The sequence below is a fragment of the Bos javanicus genome, chromosome 21 (genome assembly GCF_032452875.1).
Source record: "Bos javanicus breed banteng chromosome 21, ARS-OSU_banteng_1.0, whole genome shotgun sequence".
NCBI lineage: Eukaryota > Metazoa > Chordata > Mammalia > Artiodactyla > Bovidae > Bos > Bos javanicus.
In genome coordinates, this window is record NC_083888.1 from 65035246 (window position 1) to 65057034 (window position 21789).

At 54.3% G+C, this 21789-nt stretch overlaps 1 protein-coding gene and 1 long non-coding RNA gene across 7 annotated transcripts in view; one reads left to right on the plus strand and one right to left on the minus strand.

The window, feature by feature from the left end:
- Positions 1 to 7444: 7444 nt before the first annotated feature.
- Positions 7445 to 21022, minus strand: RTL1 (retrotransposon Gag like 1). Its single transcript, XM_061395357.1, has 2 exons — positions 20961 to 21022; positions 7445 to 12027 (listed from the first exon to the last, which is right to left on the minus strand). The coding sequence occupies exon 2, from the start codon at positions 11940 to 11942 to the stop codon at positions 7947 to 7949; it is 3996 nt and encodes a 1331-aa protein (XP_061251341.1). The 5' UTR covers positions 11943 to 12027; positions 20961 to 21022; the 3' UTR covers positions 7445 to 7946.
- The window catches only part of LOC133234600 (uncharacterized), an 81898-nt gene continuing 71066 nt past the window's right edge, over positions 10958 to 21789 (plus strand). For 5 of the 6 annotated variants that reach the window (XR_009732209.1, XR_009732210.1, XR_009732211.1 and 2 more), the window contains exons 1-3: positions 10958 to 11043; positions 11217 to 11555; positions 17222 to 21724. This is a non-coding gene — a long non-coding RNA (uncharacterized LOC133234600). Of the gene's footprint in view, positions 11044 to 11216; positions 11556 to 17221; positions 21725 to 21789 lie in introns of those variants that run through there. The other variant, XR_009732207.1, reaches the window with a different exon arrangement.

Genomic DNA, 21789 nt, shown 5'->3' on the forward strand with positions numbered 1-21789 from the left:
ATGTATCCCTCTGAGCCCCTCCCCTTTCATGTATCCCACTGAGCCCCTCCCCATTCATGTGTCTCACTGAGCCCCTCCTGTATCCCTCTGAGCCCCTCCCCTTTCATGTATCCCGCTGAGCCCCTCCCCTTTCATGTATCCCTCTGAGCCCCTCCCCTTTCATGTATCCCTCTGAGCCCCTCCCCTTTCATGTATCCCTCTGAGCCCCTCCCCTGTCATGTATCCCACTGAGCCCCTCCCCATTCATGTGTCTCACTGAGCCCCTCCTGTATCCCTCTGTGCCCCTCCCCTTTCATGTATCCCTCTGAGCCCCTCCCCCTTTCATGTATCCCTCTGAGCCCCTCCCCTTTCATGTATCCCGCTGAGCCCCTCCCCATTCATGTGTCTCACTGAGCCCCTCCCCTTTCATGTATCCCTCTGAGCCCCTCCCCTTTCATGTATCCCTCTGAGCCCCTCCCCATTCATGTGTCTCACTGAGCCCCTCCCCTTTCATGTATCCCTCTGAGCCCCTCCCCTTTCATGTATCCCTCTGAGCCCCTCCCCTTTCATGTATCCCTCTGAGCCCCTCCCCTGTCATGTATCCCTCTGAGCCCCTCCCCTTTACTGTGTTCCTCTGAGCCCCTCCCCCTTTCATGTATCCCTCTGAGCCCCTCCCCTTTCATGTATCCCACTGAGCCCCTCCCCATTCATGTGTCTCACTGAGCCCCTCCTGTATCCCTCTGAGCCCCTCCCCTTTGATGTATCCCTCTGAGCCCCTCCCCTGTCATGTATCCCTCTGAGCCCCTCCCCTTTACTGTGTTCCTCTGAGCCCCTCCCCTTTCATGTATCCCTCTGAGCCCCTCCCCTTTGATGTATCCCTCTGAGCCCCTCCCCATTCATGTGTCTCACTGAGCCCCTCCCCTTTCATGTATCCTCTGAGCCCCTCCCCTTTCATGTATCCCTCTGAGCCCCTCCCCTTTCATGTATCCCTCTGAGCCCCTCCCCTTTCATGTATGCCTCTGAGCCCCTCCCCTGTCATGTATCCCTCTGAGCCCCTCCCCTTTACTGTGTTCCTCTGAGCCCCTCCCCCTTTCATGTATCCCTCTGAGCCCCTCCCCTTTCATGTATCCCACTGAGCCCCTCCCCATTCATGTGTCTCACTGAGCCCCTCCTGTATCCCTCTGAGCCCCTCCCCTTTCATGTATCCCTCTGAGCCCCTCCCCTGTCATGTATCCCTCTGAGCCCCTCCCCTTTACTGTGTTCCTCTGAGCCCCTCCCCTTTCATGTATCCCTCTGAGCCCCTCCCCTTTCATGTATCCCGCTGAGCCCCTCCCCATTCATGTGTCTCACTGAGCCCCTCCCCTTTCATGTATCCCTCTGAGCCCCTCCCCTTTCATGTATCCCTCTGAGCCCCTCCCCTTTCATGTATCCCTCTGAGCCCCTCCCCTTTCATGTATCCCGCTGAGCCCCTCCCCATTCATGTGTCTCACTGAGCCCCTCCCCTTTCATGTATCCCTCTGAGCCCCTCCCCTTTCATGTATCCCTCTGAGCCCCTCCCCTTTCATGTATCCCTCTGAGCCCCTCCCCTTTCATGTATCCCGCTGAGCCCCTCCCCATTCATGTGTCTCACTGAGCCCCTCCCCTTTCATGTATCCCTCTGAGCCCCTCCCCTCTCATGTATCCCTCTGATTCCCTCCCCTCTCCTGTGTCCCTCTGAGCCCCTCCCCATTCATGTGTCTCACTGAGCCCCTCCCCTTTCATGTATCCCTCTGAGCCCCTCCCCTTTCATGTATCCCGCTGAGCCCCTCCCCTTTCATGTATCCCTCTGAACCCCTCCCCCTTTCATGTATCCTGCTGAGCCCCTCCCCTTTCCTGTGTCCCGCTGAGCTCCTCCCTTTTACTGTGTTCCTCTGATCCACTTCCCTTTAATGTATCCCGTTGAGCCCCTCCCCCTTTCAAGTATCCCTCTGAGCCCCTCCCCTTTCCTGTGTCCCTCTTAGTGCCTCCTCATTCATGTGTCTCACTGAGCCCCTCCCCTTTCATGTAACCCTCTGAGCCCCTCCCCCTTTCAAGTATCCCTCTGAGCCCCTCGCCTTTCATGTATCCCTCTGATTCCCTCCCCTCTCCTTTGTCCCACTGAGCCCCTCCCCTTTCCTGTGTCCCTCTTAGCCCCTCCCCCTTTCAAGTATCCCTCTGATTCCCTCCCCTTTCCTGTGTCCCTCTTAGCCCCTCCCCATTCATGTGTCTCACTGAGCCCCTCCCCTTTCATGTATCCCTCTGAGCCCCTCCCCTTTCATGTGTCTCACTGAGCCCCTCCACCTTTCTTGTATCCCTCTGATCCCCTCCCCTTTCATGTTTCCCGCTGAGCCCCTCCCCCTTTCATGTGTCCCACTGAGCCCCTCCCCATTCATGTATCCTGCTGAGCCCCTCCCCTTTCATGTATCCCTCTTTGCCCCTCCCCTTTCATGTGTCCCTCTGAGCCACTCCCCTTTCATGTGTCCCTCTGAGCCCCTCCACTTTCATGTATCCCGCTGAGCCCCTCCCCTTTCATGTATCCCACTGAGCTCCTCCCCTTTACTGTGTCCAGTTGAGCCCCTCCCCTTTCATGTGTCCCGCTGAACCCTTCCCCTTTCATGTATCCTGCTGAGCCCCTCTCCTTTCATGTATCCCTCTGAGCCCCTCCCCTTTCTTGTGTCCCACTGAGCCCCTCCCCTTTCATGTATCCTGCTGAGCCCCTCCCCTTTCGTGTATCCTGCTGAGCCCCTCCCCTTTTATGTGTCCCTCTGAGCCCCTCCCCCTTTCATGTGTCCCGCTGAACCCCTGCCCCTTTCACGTTTTACACGTGTACTCCCCTTCTCATGTCATTGAGTCCCTTCCTTCTCCAGCTCCACCCAGAGCCTCTTCACCTGTGTGTTGTGACACACACATGATCCCCATGAGACCCTTGCCCCACAACTTCACACCTGGCTCCCCCCTCCCCCCGTGTGTGACTGAGTCCCTTCCCCACCCTCGCGTTATACTGAGCATCTCTTCCTGGGTCCTGGGTCACACTTTACTGGGTCACACTGAGTCCCCCCACTTATGTGTCCTGTGACACCCCATCCCCACTCATGTCACACTGAGCCCCCATGCCACATAGAGTCCTTGCTCTACTCCTGGGTCCCTCTGAGCCCCTCCTCTTCCTGGGTGTGACACTGAGCCCTGTGCCCACTCTGTTCACATACACCCCCACCCCACCTATGTGTCACATTGAGTCCCCCATCCTGTGTTACACTGAGAAGCCTCTTATCTCTCCTGTGTCCTCTTGAGCCCCTCTCCCTCTCATGTATCCTGTGGAGCACCCCGTCCCCCCAATACGTGTCACCTGGAGCCCCTTCCCGGTCATGTCATTTGAGGCCCACTACTTGTGTGTAACGCTGACTGGGTGAGAACAACTTCATGCAGGCATTGATGCACAGTCGCCAGCTTCACCATGATGCCTTTCTTCGTCCCCTTCATGCACGTGCAGACCCTGGGCACTCCTGTGGGGCCCTGGCCACACAGGGCCATGTACTCAAGCTTGTTGACCCCTGCCAGCCTCTTCCCGCCCCAGGCTGGGCCGTCTCTGAGGGCCCCCTCCTCGGAGGGGGAAGGTTAGGTCCGCGGTGGGACACTCCTGAGGCGTGGGTTCCAGGGGCCCACCGTAGGACTTGGTGGCCAGGGGCAGACAGGCCGAGAGGTGGGGATGGGGCCGGCCCTGGGGCTTCTCCCGCTGATGGGGCCACGGCTGGGTTCCCTGGAAGGCGCGCTCTCCAAGGACCAGCCCCGGGACAGACAGGTGGACGTCAGAGAGACCGTGGTGCCCTTTGCTTCCAGGACTGGGGGCGCAGGGCCTGGCCAGGGCAGGGCTGCCCCTGGAGGAGGGTCTCCTTGAGGGGTCTTGGCCTCTGCCCAGGACTCTTTCATGACCAGTAGGCCGAGGCCCCTCACAGGCGGCTGCTTACTCTCCCTCAAACCCCGTCTGGAGACGCCCCAGCTCCCCCGGGATTCCTAAGCTCTGGGTCCACCGGGGGCCTTGGCCGGAAGCGACTGGCAGGTGCCCCGTCCTTCTCGTCTGGGCTGGGTGCCTGAGGACACTGGACTGGTGTCCCCTGGGCCCTGGCTGCTGACGTGGGGGTCCCCTGCTTGCTCGGGTCCTGTGCGCAGTGGGAGGTGGTGCGCCGAGCCCCTGTGTGACCGGAGTCATCCGCCCACGGAGCGAGGGGCCTGGAACACGCGTGGGGCGCTGGGGCGCTGGGTGGGGGCAGCCTCGCTTGCAGTGCGGAGGCCCAGCCGGGACCGGAGGGCCGGCCCCTCTCCTCCGAGGCCTTCGCCCCTTCCCCTCCCTCTCCGTATCAGGAGGTCCCTGTGGAGGTCAGGAAGGCCTTCCGGGCCAGGGGACCACTTGAGTGACAGCGGGGCCTGCCAGGGTGGTGGGAGTGTGTTGTGAGTGTGTTTGTCAGGCGTAGGTGTTGGAACATGATATGACACATGAAAGATGGAGGTCCCACCACGAAAGACCTTGACGTTGCCTGAGGAGAGACCTTCCCCCCACTCCTTGACGCGGGTGCACTGGGGCTGGGGCCCTGTGCGTTGCCAGCCTCTTGCTCACTTCGGGTGCCGCCCCGGTGGGCAGGGAGGGGTCTTGAAGCTCCTATCACACCCCCTAACATGGGGGCCTGTGTTGGGGGCCCCTAACCCAACCTGTGGCCGCCAGCAGGAGGAACGGTGAGTCTGGACCTGAGTGGTGAGTAGCCATCCTCTGCTTGCTGAGTGTATGCTGTTGCTTGTTCCAGAAACAGGCCCCTGTGTACGTCCTGGTAGCTCTTGGGCCTGGGTGGGGTGGGGTGGCCTGGGAGGGGCAGGGAGGTGGCGGAGAGGCTGGCAGCCTCACTCGGGTGGGACGCGGGGCCCCCTGGGTCTCGAGACGCTGTCCGAGCTCGCTGGATGCCAGTGGTCTTGGCAGGGGAGGGGCACCTGGGCACAGGTGGTTGTGTAGGTGGTCTCTTCTCGACTGTCCGCGTTTGTTGCAATGGCATGCGGTCGTCACCCAGTATGTCAGTCAGTATCAGCTTTCTTTCTTTTTTCTTTCAGGAGACAAACAGGTTTGTATTGTGTTGTTTAAACTCTTTTTTCTAGGGAGGTGGGGAATTATCACCCAGGTATTTTTTGCCTTGTCAGTAGTTGGTCCTCTTGGCCTGAGAGTGGCCTCTCTTTTCTGAAAATGGGTTTAAAGCCCCTTCTGGCTGGGTTGGGGAGGGGGACCCACTGAGGCCAGGACACCACTGTCCACTGTGTCTAGGTTATGTCTGCTATGCTGGCATGATGGTGCTGGTGATCCCACTGGGGCTGGCACCTGGGTAAGCGGGTGCACCTTGGTGGGCATCTGGGCCCCTGCATCTGGGCATGGCTAGGTTGCTCAGTGATGAATTTGACCTTGGCCGAGAGGTCGTCCTGTTGCCCCTCCCCTGCACAGGTGAGCCGGGGGTGGGGCGGGGACTGGGCATGGCTTCCCCCCTGTGCCCCCAGGCCCTGCCCCTCGCCAGGGGATTCGGGAGACCCCAGAAGCACGTCACCCGGGAACGGGGGATTTTAGGAACCAGAGACCCTTGGAAGTTGTGTCTTGTTGCACCTGAGGCCCCCTTCCCCTCTTCTTACCCCACGCCCCGTACATTTGGTGATGGGAGAACAGGCCTGAAGACTGGATGGCTACTAACCAGGGCCAGCCAGCACATTAGGGGCAGGGCCACTTAGGGGGACTTGGGGTTCCTGGAGATGAGCCCCTGACCTTGAGCCCTGGGACTTGCCCCCGAGGAGAACCCTGGGCTGGCTTCTTGGGGCTGCTATCAGGAAGTGGACAGGAATGGGGTGGCCTGGGCTCCTGGGGCTGTGGTGGTGGGGGCTGTTTATGGGGTTGCTCCTGGGTCCTGTGACAGTATGTGTGCAGGGCGTGATGGGGGTGGAGGGCCCGGGGGGAGAGGGCAGAGGCCACCAGTCCTGGCTCTGTTCTTGACCCCTTCTCAGCCACCCTCGGGTCACCTGCCCTCTTTGGGCCTTGGTTTCCTGAGTTTATTCTGCATAAGCACCCGGGGTGCAGTGGAGGACAGGAACTAGAGTGTGACTTCCGTGGCGACAGCAGCTCCGATGGGCCCGAGTGACAGACGAGGAGACCGAGGCTGGGAGAGGGCTGCGGCCAGTCAGCAGGGGCCCAGGGGCGGGGGAAGCCCAGAGGCAGAGCGGAGCCCCTGGCGTTGAACCTGAGATCTGCTTGGTGGTCTCATGGTGCTGCCATCAGGGGTAGAGCTGAGCTGAGAGGGCAGCCTTGGGGCGCATGACGTGCTCCGTGTTGGACCCCTCCCCAAGTGCAGGCTCTGTGTCCCCCACCAGGAGTGGTCTCAGTGTGGAGGGGGGCAGTTGTGCTCTGGGAGGTCCAAGGGTGGGCCCTGCGGCCAGGCAGAGGGGCTCTGGGTCAGCATGGGCCAGGCTAAGGGTAAGTGGGCCTTGAGGGCCTGAGTGCCCCTTCCCTGCTGTGCCCATTCAGCTGGGACCCCCTCCCCATTTCCCAGGGCAGTGCACCCTCAGAACAGCCTTTCTGCCATCTTTAGGGCAATGTGACCTTGACCTTCTGGCCAGAGGTGATAGTGGGAGAGTTGCTTGAAGCCGAGGCTCCTTGGTTTGCAGACCTTTTGAGTTGACGGGGGGAGAGCCCAGCCCCCCACACCCCCAACCCTCGTTTCTCTCGTGGGAAAATTTGGGACTTGAGTTTCTGGGGTCCCTAATCCAGACCCTCGGGAAGAGGCAGCTCCCAGAGTCCCTCCCCACATCCGCCTCCCCCAGACAGAGTGCCAGGCGCCGGGTGGGCCTGTCTTGCCCGCCCCTGCCCCACTCCACGTGCTTCCCCTCCTCCCCCTTCCCTGCCTGCGCCCCATCCTGCACCTTGGGAACAAACCACAAAGTCAGATAATCTTTTATTCTGCTTTATTTTGGCGGGTGGGAAGCGGTGAAGGGGCAGGGCTGGGGGCGGGGTCTCCTCCCCGTGGCAGAGAGCGGTGGTCTGGTGGGAGCCCTCTTAGCTACTTGGCACAGTCCGCTGGCTGTCTCAGTCTCTCAGTCTCCCTCGGAGCCCCTCCGCTTGTCGTGGGCCTCCGGGCCCCTGTGCTGTCAGTGTTGGGGGGCGCAGGAGGGAGCCGCACCGGGTGACGTCACACTATCAGTGTCCCAGGAGTCGTGGGGGACTCCTGAGGATGCGAGTCTGGTAAGTACTGGTACATCGGGACCCTCTGTGGAGCAGCACCATCCAGGTGAGAGCCGGAGGTCAGGGTCAGACAGTCAGTGTTGAGGGAGCTGGACCAGACTGGGGGGGCACTGGTGGGCGGGCGCTGCTTTGCAGGGAGGCGGGGGTGGGGGAGGCACCACAGCACACACCACAAGACGTAGGGTGGGGGGGGGTTGGGGCCTAGGGTAGCAGGAGCACCGCTGTGGACGTAGAAGAAGCCAGTGGAGCACCCAAGGTCAGTGTCCCATGGTGGCCCAAGGCGGCCATCGCCACTACAGGGGGTGGTGGGTCCCTGGCACTTGCTTGCTTGGCTGCCTCCGCTGTGCTGAGTTTTCACCTGGCCTTGGGTCATGGGGTCATTTCCTGCTCATCACTGCCCTTTTCTCGTTGATCTCACGCCCAGTTGCAGACCTGGCACCTGTTGAATTAAGACGGAATTGTGTAGCCCTGAGCTGGCTCTGGGTCTCTGGTGGTGGAACAGTCCGGTTGTTGGTCTGTTGGTACGGAAACTGTTGCTGGTTGATGAGTTGGTTGCGTGCCCTTCTCAGGTGGTTCCCCTTGCGTCACGAGGGGCAGGAAGTGGGTGCAGGGGTCTGAGCGAAGCAGGCTGAGGCACGGGGAGGTGCTGGAGGGAGGTTCTGTAGGGCGGCGGGGTGGCAGGGAGGAGGTGCGCTCAGTCGAGGCCAGCATCCTCGTCGGCGTCGCTGGGCAGTTCCTCCAGCGTGGCTCCTTCTCTGGGTGGGCTTGCCTCGACCAGGGTGGGCAGAGCCTGGGTGTAGACACTTGCCAGGAAGTCGATCAGGTCTCTGGCCGTCAGCTCCCGGTGGATCACGACGGAGCCCCCTTGGGTGCTGCGGATGTAGGTCAGGCGGGCCAGGACCTCGGCCTCGGTGGGCAGGTGCTGGCGGGGCCTGAGGGCCCACACGTCATCCTGCGCGTCCTGCGAGGTGTCTTGCAGGCCGTCATGCAGGCCACACTGACGGAAACGTTGCAGGTCGTCTTGCAGGGCTTCTCGCAAGACGACATATTCATCACCCTCGACGTGCGGTGCCAGGGACTGGTGTGGACTCGGGTGGGTCTGGGTGCCCTCGAGGGCACGCCCCCTGATGCCGAAGAACTGGCACAGCATCTGCCAGAACCTGGGCGTCATCTGCAAGCCCCGCAGGGCGTTGAGCTGCCAGGGCCCGGGGCCCAGGAACAGCTCAGCCAGCTCCTCGGCCGGGAGGGCATTAGTGCCCACGAGAGGTGGCATCTGGGTGAACAGCTGGGTGACAGCGGTGGCGATGCCGCTGCTGGTGAGGAGGGACGCGTCCAGGAAGAGGCGAAGAGAGCGCCGTGGGGGCGGCCGGGCTGGGTCCGCGGCAGGCGCGGGCAGCAGGGCCAGGCGCCTCCTGAACCGCAGCATCACGAGGAGCGCGGCCATGGCCAGGAGGTTCTTCCAGAACAGGAGGCTTCGGTAGAAGTGCAGCAGGACTGCCCTGATCTGGGCCATGCTGAAGTGGGCTAGGAAGCTGTTGAATATCTGGTCCACGGGTATCAGCGCCAGGTACCCCTGCTGGAGGTTCTGCCCGTTGGGCTCGTCTGGGTGAAGGGCACCTTCACTCTCCTCTTCGTCCTCTGATTCTGGGGACTGATCCCCAGTGGGGGCCGGCATGGTGACAAGCATCGTTGGCCTGGTGGTGGTGGCGACACGGCGCTGCTGGGCCCTCTCGCCGAGTCTCTGCCGGCGGGGCAGGGGCTGGTCATCCTCCGAGCTCGGCATCTCCATGACGTCGAAGTTGAAGTGGGTGAAGAAGAAGACCCAGTGGCCGGGGAGAAGTACGGTGAGCCTGTCATTGTTCAGAGAGGCTAGATCCTCCTTGTTGAGAAGGATCATGATGGGCTCCTCGGTGTTCTCCAGGTAGCGGCACCACACCATGAAGGCAGCCCGGATTGGAAGGATCTTCATCTCCGCCGGCGAGGCCTCCACCTCCATCGGGGAGATGTTGCGAGAGTAGAAAGCGCAGCAGACTTTCTTGCCCGTCCGCTTGTCCATTTGGATCAGGCTGGCGTGCAGGGACGTCTTGGTGACGCCCGTCTGCAAGTAGAACTGGTTCTGGGGCTTGGGGTGGTAGAGGAGGGGCGCCTTGCGGAACGCCCGCTTCAGGCCCACGAAGGCCTCCTGCTCCTCGTCGCCCCAGTAGAAAGGCAGGTCGGCCTGGAGCTGCCGCACCAGGGGCTCTGTGATGTCGGCGAACCGCTCCACGAAGTGCCGGTAGGGGAAGGCGAACTCCATGAGGTTTCGCAGGGACTTCCTCGAGCCCGGGGTGGGGTACCCCGTGATCGTGCTGACGATGCTCTTGTTGAGCTTCACCCCCTTGGGGGTCACGACAAAGCCCAGGAACTCGGCAGTGTGCCGGTGGAACTGGCTCCTCTGCAGGGAGCAGTAGACGTAGTGGTAGCGGAAGCGCACGAGGACCTGGCGCACATGGTGGTAGTGCTCCTCCTGGCTCATGGAGTAGACCAGGACGTCCTGCCCGTAGGAGACGACAAAGAGGCCGATCATGTCCTTTAGGATGAAGTGGATCACGCCCTGGGGGATGATCGGGTCTGCACAGATCAGGAAGGGCTGGTAGCTCGCCATGTCTTGGAGCTCCAAACCAAATGCCACTTTCCATACATCTTCTGTCTGGTGTATGCTCATGCTTTCCTCCACGATGGTCCCACGCAGCTCCAGCTTGGTGAACCATGTAGCTCCGTGTAACTGGTCGAACAGTTCTGGAATCATCTGTATGTAGTCATGCCTGCTGGTCAGCATGTCCTTCGGGTCCCAGAATTCCTCCTGCTTGGCTTTTTCTTGCGTCCCGGCACCCACAGGTTCCCACGGCGCGGTGGAGGCGCAGTCGTAAAAGGTCTCCTCGCTTTGATCACTGTCTCCAGCCTGCTGAAGCTCAGAGGGCTCTGATTCAGAAAGATCATCGGATCCGTCTGAGCTTGGCTGGTCGGAAGTCTCCTCATCTGCTTCCTTCGGGTTAAACACGTCGGCCAGGTCGGAGTATTGGTGTGGCAATCCGGGCAGCAGGCTTACGGCATGGTGTTCCAGAGCTATGCATGGTGGGGGCGGGCGGAAGCAGTTCTTCAGGCAGTAGGGAGAGTGGAAGGTGCAGCGGCCTTTGACCCAGTCGATTTCGGGGGCGTGGAGCTGGAGCCACTTGATGCCTAGGACCACGGAGAATTTGGATGAAGCAACGATGTCGAATTCCAGGGACTCCTGGTGGTTCTGGTGCAAACACACCAGGGGTTCGGTGTAGAGCCAGACGGGTTCGTTGCCGACCAGCGAGCCGTCCGCGGTCTGGACCGACTCTGCATAGGGCTTCTGGTAGAGCTCCACGTAGTGCTCTTGGGCGAACCCCTCATCCATGTAGTTGCTGGTCGCTCCTGAGTCGACCAGGGCCTGGACCGCCACGCTGTGGTAGGGGTTCACCCTCACCAGGAGCAGCAGGAAGAGGTGGTTGCGTTTGATGCCAGGGTGGAACTCGTTGGGCAGCCAGGTGCTCACGGTCCACCTCTCGGGAACAGGTGAGTCGAGCCAGGTCAGGTGCCGTGGGCGGGACTCCGGGAGAAGCCTGAGTATCGCCCTTCTCTCAGCCAGCTTGTCCTCTATCTGCAGGACCAGCGTGATCAGGTTTTCCAGCGAATTCGGCTGTGGGATGCGGAACAGATACTGCCTGATGTCTTCCTTGAGCCCCTGGCACAGGTGGGCCTGGAGGACTTCGTCCGGCCAGCCCAAGGTGGGTACCAGGCTCTGGAACTCGTTGATGTATTCGATGGCGGCGCGGTCCCCCTGCCTGAGGTTGAACATGGCATCTTCTGCTACCCGCAGGGCCTGGCGGTACTCAAACGTGTCGTTCATGGCTTCCAGGAAGGCCGGGAAGTCGTCAATCACGGAGCTTTCTCTCTCCAGCAGGTCACCGGCCCATTCCATAGCCATGCCCGAGAGGTGACTGATGATGTACCCCACTCGCAGGCGGTCATTGCAGAACACTCTTGGGTAGCTCTGTAAGATCAGCTGGCAGAGCACGATGAACTCATGGTATTCTCTGCGATCGCCTGAGAATTGCTTCGGGTTCGGCAGTTGGCCTTTGTTGATCGCGTTCATCAGGATCTCTTCCGCCACTCGCTGCTGCTCTCTGAGGTCTTGCATCCGGAAATACAGAGAGATGATGGACCTCACCATGCCCATGACCTCCACCGTTGAGCTATCTGGCTCTTCGGGACTCTCGTCTTCTTCTGATTCAGCCAGGTCAGTGTAGTAGTCTTGGTCTTCCTGGGACTCCCATGGGTTGTCCTCTCCTTCTTCCATTTCACCAGGTGCCCCACCGAATGGACCCCCCTCTTCCAGATGAGAACCCTCGCATGACTCCTCCAAGTCTTGGAGTAGGTCATTGGGTGGATCCTTTATTTCCCTATGTGGGCCACTGGATGGCTCCTCCATGTCTTGGCGGAGGTCAATGGACTGCTCTCCCATTTCCTGGGCCAGGCCGCTGGCCAGCCCCGCCGCCTCCACTCTGCCGCCTGGTGGTGTCTCCACGGTGGTGTTGGATGAGCCCTCAGAGGACTCCATTTGTTTTGATGATGGATTCTTACGCTCCATCATCGTCTCAAATGAGTCTTCAGAGGGTTCTATCATTTCGTCGGATGGAAAGGAGTGTTCTCTGAAGACTGGTAAGGTCGTGACGCGTCTGGTCAGCGACTGGGACGTCAGAGATCAGAACCTGAAGGGGGAGAGGCAGGAGTTGGGGGAAGAAAGGCAGTGTTTTAGGGTCTCATGGGGTCAGGGTCTCTAGGACAAGTCAGATGCCCACCTAGTCTGAAGCTGGGGGGAACCTCCCTGGGTCTAACTTAGGGCATCCTGTGGAGAGAAAAGATCCTCACCCCCCTGACCTTTGCACCTGATCTCCGAGGCGTATTCTGCCTGTCTGGCCTGCCTGCTTCCCCCACGGCTGTGAGAAATTCACAGTTCATAAATTCTGTGGCGTGCTGTGCCCAGAGCGGCCCTGTGGCAGGCAGGCACCTGGCAGGATGCACTGGATGCTTCATCTCAAGCCTGGCACACAGGCCTGGTCAACTTCCCTGCCCTTCTTTGATCACCAGAAGGTCACAGAGGTCACATCTCAGTGCCATCCAAAGCCACCCCTGGCAGGCTGGGCCCCCTTGGGGCTGAGGTGGGAATCTCCAGGAGAGATGCCTACTGGTTAGCAAGTTCAGGGCACGAGCAGAAAATGGGCACTTGGCTGCAATCCCTTCAGCTGGTCAGCTGCCCCAAATAGCTCTTATTTCTTCTCCTAGATTCAAAGGAGAGACTGGGGACAGGTGGAAGCCATGATCTGGATTCTGGCTTTTCTATTCCCGCCCCACCTCCCCCAGAAACGTTTAGAAAATACCTACTGTCTGCCAGAGACGTGTCATTTGTGACTTAATTCTGACTCGGAATTTTTGCTGATTTTTTTTCTCTTTCACCGACTTTCAGGGCTGAGTTCTTTCCCCAGCTCTGAGTTGTTGGGGGAGACCTACCAATCATGTGCCCACCTCTCCTAAAATCTGCACTCTCCCAAGACTAGCCCTCCTTGTCTGCGGGGGTTCAGGAACTTCAAACATCTGGCCTCAGTTCTACTCGTGCAAAAATCTTTACAGACCCTCCGATCTCTTTGCCCCAATGGACACACTTCCCTGTCCTGGGCTGCTTTCCCCCTAGCACTGGGGTGTAGTAGAGTTGGGATATTCAGTAAGGCGTGGGGGTGTGGGGAGGGCATGAGATAACCTTGACATCTGAGTGACTGAAGAATTGATTTTGGAAAATCTTTAGTGGGTCAAGGCTGAATTGACAGAGATGTTTTGATTGGGATTGTTAACGTGCTTTTCTGCTGGAGCAGGGCAAATTGAGTTCTGGCTATCCAATTAATTAGCTCTACAGTTATCGTTCTTGAGGCATTTAACACTTTTTGTTGCTTCTCAGTTTTCTTTTTAGCCTCCGGGCCAATCTATTAAAAAAAAAAATGCATTCCCTAGCAAAAAACTCCTCATTGGCTAAAATCCAGCCTTTCCAACATGATGTGCTGCTTCTCAAAATTAAATGCATTCTTGTTAGCATGACGCTTAAATTTGGTTCTGCAGTCCCTCTGATTAAAGCCGTCTCGGTTTATTCGAAGTATACGATATTAAATGCAAACCTGTTAGCATAAAAATTCCTGACACATAAACTCATCAGAATCGTTTTCTGGCTGCAATTTAAGGTCTTAGAATAATAGAAAATGCTGATCATGTTTTCATTCAAAGTAGAGACGACATTTTTTTAGGTAAAATTGTCATCACCATCCTCATATCCATTATAATAAGATTATGTATATAGCATGTCACATAGATTAACTCATTTCCTCTTCATAAAAGTCTTGTAAACTATATATTGTTATTGTAAAATTCCAAGTCTCTAATTAAAATACAAAAGTTGACAAATTAATTCATCTGCCAACTCATGTATTAGAAATAAAAAACTCAGCATGTCTCTTAACAGCTCTTAAAACCTTTTATTGGTTAAAATTTAAAAATTTAAATTGGCTAGAATTTAGACATAAAATCTCATTATGTATCTTACAACCATTAAAATGCTTTATTGTCTAAAATTTAAAAGAAAAAATTTAAATTGCTTAAGATTTGAATTTAAAAATTAAACATTTTAAATTGGTTAAAATTTAAAATAGAAAATCTCAGTATGTCTCTTACAACCCTTGAAACCCTTTATTGGCTAAAATTTAAAAATTTAAATTGGCTAAAATTTACAATATAAGATCTCATTATGTATCTTACAACCCTTGGAATGCTTTATTTGCTAAAATTTAAAATTTAAGAATTTAAATTGGCTAAAATATGAATTTTAAAATTAAAAATTTTGAAGTGGCTAAAATTGAAAATATAAAGTCTCAGTTGTCTCTTAAGTATTTTATTGGCTAACATTTAATATTAAGAATTCAAACTGGCTAAAATTTGAATTTAAAAATCAAAACATTAAATTGGCTTTATATTTTAAAATTAAAAATGTTAAATTGGCTAAAACTTATAATACAGAATCTCAGTATGTCTCTAAAAACTATTAAAACACTGTACTGGCTAATATTTAAAATTTAAAAATTTAAACGGGCTAAATTAAAAATTTTGAATGTAAAATCCCTAAATGTCAACTACAACCCTTAAAACCATTTATTGGCTAAAATTTTAAATTGATTATAATATAAAATCTCAGTATGTCTTTTAAAATCCTTAAGGTGCTTTATTGACTAAAATAAACTGTTTAAATTTGAATTTTAAAATAAAAAAATGTTAAATTGGTTACAATTTAAAATACAGAATCTCAGTGTGTCTCTTAAAACCATTAATTAGCTAAAAACTGAGCATCTTAGCACATGATTTAAAAACTAGATTATCCCCTTCTTAATATAAAGTCTACTCTTAATATATTTATAAATTTGAGGCACCTGATTAAATCCTTTAACTTTCCCAGTTTCAACCTAAAATCTGATATCCTTCGCATGTTGTTAAAACCTGATATTACTATCTTTCAGATATTACCTGATATTACAAATATGCCTTAACATAGAATTTAAACTTTTAGCAAGATGCATAAAAGTTATCCATAACTTCTCTATTTAAAGCTTACAAAAGTTTCTTTTCATTGTCTATAGCATGAAGTTCTAATCACTTAGGATAAAATAAAAAATTTTGTTATGAATTTATCTGCAAACTGATGGATATAAAACCCCAAATCTCACTAGGTCACTTCTTAAACTTTGAATTATTGGCTTAATTCCAAACCAGTAATTAGACATGATATTAAAGTCTGACCATTTCATTAAAGGCCACACTTGTAAGAAATATGATTTTGGTTTTGTAACTTTTGTTTAAAGTCTTATAATATCTCTAGTTACTAAAGTCCTTAGCATATAGGACCTAAACCCCTTAGCATAAAAGACATATTTTACTGTACAATTTCTATGCAGCCTTTGTTTATGAAACAGAGACGTTTTGCCATATCACTCTCTGAGAATCTCTTAATGGCCAACATCCACATTCCTTAGCCCGACACAAAAAACTGATCCTGTTCCTCAGAATAGAGTCCAAACTTCTTAGCATGCTATGTAAATTCAATCCTACAGCCTCTGTATCTCCTGCCCCGCCTCTATATTACTTGCCATAAGTGCTCAGTTCGCCTGCATAAAGCATAGACTGGGTGCACTTTTGCCAAGGGGTGCCGCCCCTGAACCATCGATGCGCCCTCATTATCTGCTTCATCAAATCCAGACACCTTAGCCTAAAATATGTTTTACCAGCTAATTCCCCTGGAGACTAAACTCTAGTCAGTCACTCTTTAAAATCCTTTATTGGCTAAAATCCAGACGCCTCTACACGAGGTTCAAAAATGAGATCATATCCCTCTTTCGAATGAGATACTTCAATGCCTTCAATTTATTCAATTCACACATAAAATCACATCTACTTGGCATGTTATAAAAATCTGAACATATTATCTTTGTCATAAAAATCTGCTCTTGTAGCTCTCCTGAAATGTGTACATTTGATCATGTAACTCTCCAATTTTAAACTCTTCAAGGTTTTTTCATAGCCTGTAACATAAAATCCCAACTACTCATAAAATGAAGCATTTTACCATATAATTTATCATTGGATCGGTCTATTAGAAAACCCCACACATCTTACCCTGTCACTCCTTGAAATCCTTTATTGGCATAAATCCATGCTTATTAGCATGATATAAAAATTCGATCTTGTCATTCCTTAAAATAAAATTCCCACTTTGCAGCACAGTCAGTAAACTTTGATCTTGTCACCTCACCTTAAGAATCTTACAGTGTCTCTTGATTGTGGAATTAGGGAATAAAAATCCAAAATCTTAGCATAAAATGTGAATTTTATTTGGTAATTTCACTGCAAACTCTTTATCAGATACAACGAAACTCGGCACATCCCTCTTAGAACTTTTTATTGGCTGAAATAAAATTCCTAGGCACTTGCAAAAATCTCATTGTGTCAGAGCCTCAAAGTAAATTCCACATTTCTTTGCGTATTCCCAGTGTTGGTCATGGAACTACTCTGATCAGAGTCTTTCAACTTTGCTGGCAACATCAATCCAATTTCCTTGGTATGCTCTGAAAGTCAGACTTTAGCACCCCCTCAACTAATAAAGGATGTTTCGGCGTGATCCTTAAATGTGTGGCTTTTACTTTTCTGTCAACAACTTCCCAATGTTTCATCATCGTCCATTTATGAAATCCAAAGCCTTAAAATATATGTTTTTCTCCGTACTTACCTCCCACAAGCAAAAAATTTCCCCATTGTATTTCTTCACCCTTGGGCAAGAATCCAAACTCCTTAGTGTAATTATAAAAGTTTGATTGTGTCACTTCTCAGTACTAAAGTCCAGATTACTTCCCTCCAAACTCCGTATCTATTCATGAAACCGACCCCAGCCCCCGCTTAAAATCTTTTTAACCATCACTAACAAAATGTCTGCATCTTAGCGTGGCACCTCCATTTAATCATGATATCCTCAGTTTAAAATCCTTAACATTTCATGTCCATAACATAAAATCCAATTGCCTGAGCATGGAATGAAAATTGGATCAGTGTTTGTTATGTTGAAAAATCTTTACATGGCTCTTTATTACTTAGAGTAAAAAGCCTAAATTTGCATGAAATCAAAATTTTTTATTGTCTAGCTTCAGTTCCGTATGCCTTTCACACTTCCCTCCTGAAAGACTGGGGTTTGTTACTTCTTGTCCCCCCAAATGCACCTTGATTTTATTGTCACAGATTCCTTTTTTTTTTTTTTTGAACTTGTCTCCATACCTATGATTCATTAATTCATATAGAATGTCCTGACTCTTTCTTTTGGGCCAGGCATTATGCTAGACCCCGACTCTAGCATGAAGAAATGGAGGCAGCCTTGCCTTGCAGAACGTCACCAATAAGAGAAGAGGACCATGCACCCTCGTGTTCAGTGCTGTGCCGGAGGTGAGCCTGGGATCTCGGGGCAGGGCCAGGGGTCTCCCTGAATCCCCGGTGAGAGCTCTCCTGAGGCTCCACTGGGCTCAGCTGTCTGTCCCTCTGCCAGGACTTTGGGCATCGTCGGGGCCCGGGTCCTGCCACATACTGCTTTAGAAACCAGTGCGGGCTTCCTTCTGACCCCTGTCCTCCATGGGCCTGCCTGCCACAGCTCCACACAGCCCAAGAGGCTGCCCCTGCCTCTGCTCTGGGCTCTAAAGAAGTATTATTCCCAGTCCTATAAACGCAGCTAGGATCATGTTGAAGTCTCAAGGCTCACAAAAATTTCTTTGAGCAATATCTACTGACTTGGAAATTCTTAACCTTACCAAAAAAAAAAAAAAAAATACCCTCCAAAATCCAGGATGTGCAGCTGGTTTAGTGCAGCTGGTTTGGGGTCTTCGCGTTGGATTCTCTTTCCCCTCCCGACACTCATAGACAGACAGTCCAGCCTCACCACCTTCGGCGCCCGGAGCCTTCTCGGTCAGGTCAGCTCCTTGCTCGCTTCTGAGCAAGTGGCCTTTTGGGTCAGGGCTGCCAACGTGTGTCTATGAAGGGTTGGGTGTGGAGGAGGGGCGGGGGGCCAATCCCTCAGCGAATACCTTCCCCACCCCCCGCTCACTGTCAGCTCACTTGTGCAGTAAAGGAAATCTGATTTTAAAAATAGAGCTTGGAAGAGAGGAGAGGATGTTTAGGGGCAGGGTTTGAGCCTGGGGCAGGGGGCGGGCGTGGAGGAATCAGGGACGAGGTGAGGGCACCTTGCCAGCCTCCCAGGTGCTGGCAGCCACACCTGGAGCTCCCCTGGCTCTCAGGGCACCTGCCATCAGGCGAAGACCCCGCCCTGTGTGGCCTCCAAGGGGTGCTCAGAGCCACGTGGACTCGACCACGATGGATACAACCGCGAGTCTTGGGGCCTCGGTGGTCTTAGTGTCTTCACATGCCCCTTCTGCTGCCCCGGTCCTGCTGGTGGCATGGACGGAGGGGAGCATCCAGATGTGGGTGGGCACACAGGGGCGCTGGGAGGGCCACAGGCTGTTGTTTGTTATTCTGTTAGATTAATGCCAAGGTCAGGGTGTGCAGACTGAGGCTGGGGGGCCTTCTTGGTTCCCCTGATATGGACCAGTGGCATGCTCCCTCTCTGAATTCAGCTGGCTGGTCAGGAGCAGAGGAGGAGGAGGAAGGTGCTGGGAGTTCTGAGGGGCATTCCCGGAGGGTCCCATGAAGAGCTGGGCTGGGGCCCTGGGGCTCTGGGACTTTCAGGGACTGCTGGCCGAGCAGAGTTCAAGTCAGGGGTCCCCCCTTCCTGAGCACTCAACCCCCTGATGTGTGTCCAAGACCCCCTTGGTCCTTCCAGATGGGAGACCCCTCTCACTGACCCTGAACAGCGAGTCTCCATCCTCCTTTTCCTTCCCCTGGGGCCTGGACAAAGGGGCCAGGCTGTCAGGCCCCACTGGGCCTTGGACATCTCTGGGGACACTAGTGTCTAGAAAGGGGACATGTGACTCAAGACAGCGAGTACTGTCCCCCAGGCTCCTCCTTCACCTCCAGCCTGGGCGGGGCAGGGGTCCTCCTGGAGAGGGTCTGCACAGCCCCTCGCTTCCCCCCACAGCCATCCAGGGGACGGGCAGTGCCCCTGACCCAGCCGTGTTCCCTCCGCTGAGTGCCTGCCTGCCCTCCACTTAACAGGCGGCTGCAGGGGGCAGCTGGCTCACTCTGCCCAGAATAACCAGGGGATGGGGAGAGTGCCGCCTGCGGGCGGGGCTGGGAGAGGGGTCAGGCGGCCAGTGGCCTCCTTCTTTGGGCTGCCCTGATCGGCAGGGCCAACCAGCTGCTCCCCGGGACTGCTCTTGCCTTTCAAGGAAAGCGGGCATGGGAGGATGCCCGAACCAGCTGCCAGCCCCGGGCCCTCGTTGACTTTCAGCGTGCTCTTCTCCTGACCCTCAGTTTCCCCAGAGCTGCAGGGAGAGGTCTTCTCACATGGCTCCTATAGTTAAAGGGTCCTGAGAGGGGTCTGAGGGATGACCCTGGGGAGCAGGGGTGCAGGGAGCGGTTGTCTGGGTATGTGTGTGTGCTGAGTCGCTTCAGTCGTATACAGCTCTTTGTGACCCTATGGACCGTAGCCCACTAGGCTCCGCTGTCCATGGGGATTCTCTAGGCAAGAATACTGGAGTGGGTTGCCATGCCCTCCTCCAGAGGATCCTCCCAACCCAGGGATCGAACCCATATCTCTCATGTATCCTGCATCGGCAGGCAGGTTCTTTACCACTAGCGCCGCCTGGGAAGCCCCTTGTCAGGGTAGGTGGAGCTCAGTTCCACCAATCGCTTTTAGAAATTGGGTGTTCTTGGGAACACAGGCTGGGGGGCTTCTTCTAGTGCTGGTCCAGGTTTGAGAGTAGGGGCTGAGAGGGGCTTCAGTGGGCTTTTTTGAGTCTCTGGTGGGTTCCCTCTGTTCCTGGGGTGCTGTGGCTGCAGGCCCAGGAGCATGGGGGTTCTTGGAGCAGGAGGATGGGGCCTTCGTGCCGGGCAACTCGGCCCAGACTGGCCTCAGTCTCTCCATTTACTTAATGGAGGGAGCCCCGCATTCCCAGGGGAGTGGGGTGCAGCAAGCCCTTCGTGTACTGTGAAATGCTCCAAACAAGTCTGGGCTTGTTATTATCATTAGGACTCATGATTATCACTTTTATCACACCCACTATAATTGTAATGGTCAGATGGATTCAGGCAGCGTTTTCACGCATGGCATCAACTTTAATTTTCCCATTAACCCCACGAGATGACGACGCCCTGCCTTGTAAGTGAAGGAGCCAGAGTCCAGAGGGTCACGCGCCCTACCCGGGAGCCGTAATTAGCGGTGGCGAGAGCCTCTGGGATCAGGACCATTGAACAGCCCCAGCGCTGAGCAGGTCGTGTCTGGAGCTAGTGAGGGATGGGGTGTCTAGATGTGGAAGGTATGTAGACCAGGGTAATTAGCATTCATTTATTAAAATGGATGTTTCAGGCCCGACCCTGGGCACTAGGCCCCTAACACTGACTTTGTTCCTTACGGGTTGGGGCGTGTTCCCTGCTTCATGGCTTTAACTGGGGTTCAGAGAGCCTGGTTTAGGAAGGAAGAGGCAGAGGCAGTGATCGAAACCAGGCTTAGGCTTTCTTCCCTGCACTGGTGGACGGTGGCAGGGGGAGCATGAGCTGACTCCCCAGGGGCAGTGGGCAGTGGCCATTCAGAGCCCCTGAGGACCAGAGGAGCCACTTTCATTTCATGGCTCGATGGGAGGCAAGACTGAAGGAATGAGGACCTCAGGGTCTGCCCTCGGGTCCCGGAAGACATCCCGTGGTCATTTCCAATCAATTTGGCTACTTTGGATGTGGGCAGAGGGACAGGACAGCTGGCCCAGGGCCTGCTAATTATAGCCACTCGAGTGTTTATACAGAGCCATTGAGTCCTCCACGTCATGGCTTTTTTCTTGCAGACAAACGAATCCTTTAACCTTTGTTTCTGAGCGCTGGCCCAGCCCCCCTGCAACCCCCCCCCGACCCACCAGCACCACCCGCTTGGGGGCGGGAGGTCAGCATGGGACCCCCTCACCCTGAGCCTTACCTTTGACACAGGCGATCAGTGGCTCTGCTTCTGTCCCGTCAGCTGGAGCTCCGCTTCTTTCTAGAAGGTTATTGGATAAACAGGTTTCTTCAGTACTAGGCCAGGTTGGGGTGGTGCATGCACTTTGCACAGTAGCAACTTCCATCCACTCAGGGCTGTGTCCTGCCTTTCTTAGGGGCCCACGTCACGTCACATGATACAGTCCCCCCAGTGCTGCGTCTGGCTCCCTCCATCATTTGAGTCCTTCCTATGTGCTAGGCCCTGTTTTCATTCTCTTAATCCTCGTAACACCCTTTGAAGGTGTGACTTTTTTCTTATCCCCATTTTTCAGAAGAGAAACCTGAGGCCCAGGACAACCTCAGACCTCATGGGCTGTCCTCCCTTCTCTCTCTGTGCGTCCCGTCGGCCTTGCCCAAGTGTCAGGCCAGTTGAGGTCCACACCGGAGACCCCGCGGCCCCCCGCCCTTGCTCTGTGACTCCCAAGCTCTGAAGCCCCTCGAGCAAGCCCATCGACTGCACTGTTTTGTCCTGTCCCTGAAAGTAGTCTGCACTAGCTACTCTTTCTGCCTTCCCTCCCCCTAGGCACACAGTAGGGCAGTCAGCATTAGGGGGGAGGCCTGGGGGGTGGGGAATCTGAGAGGTGGGCTGCCCCTCACCCTGGGAACCTGGGTATTTTCTCTTCTCCCTTCCCAGGAGGCTGGCAGGCGGGATGGCGGCTTTCTCCAGGAAGGGAGTAGATGCCTGGCCCAGGATCGAATCAAAAGGTCTGAAAAATGATTGCTTTTTATCCCAATTGGTACATGTGAGCAATATGTAAACAGGTAGTGTC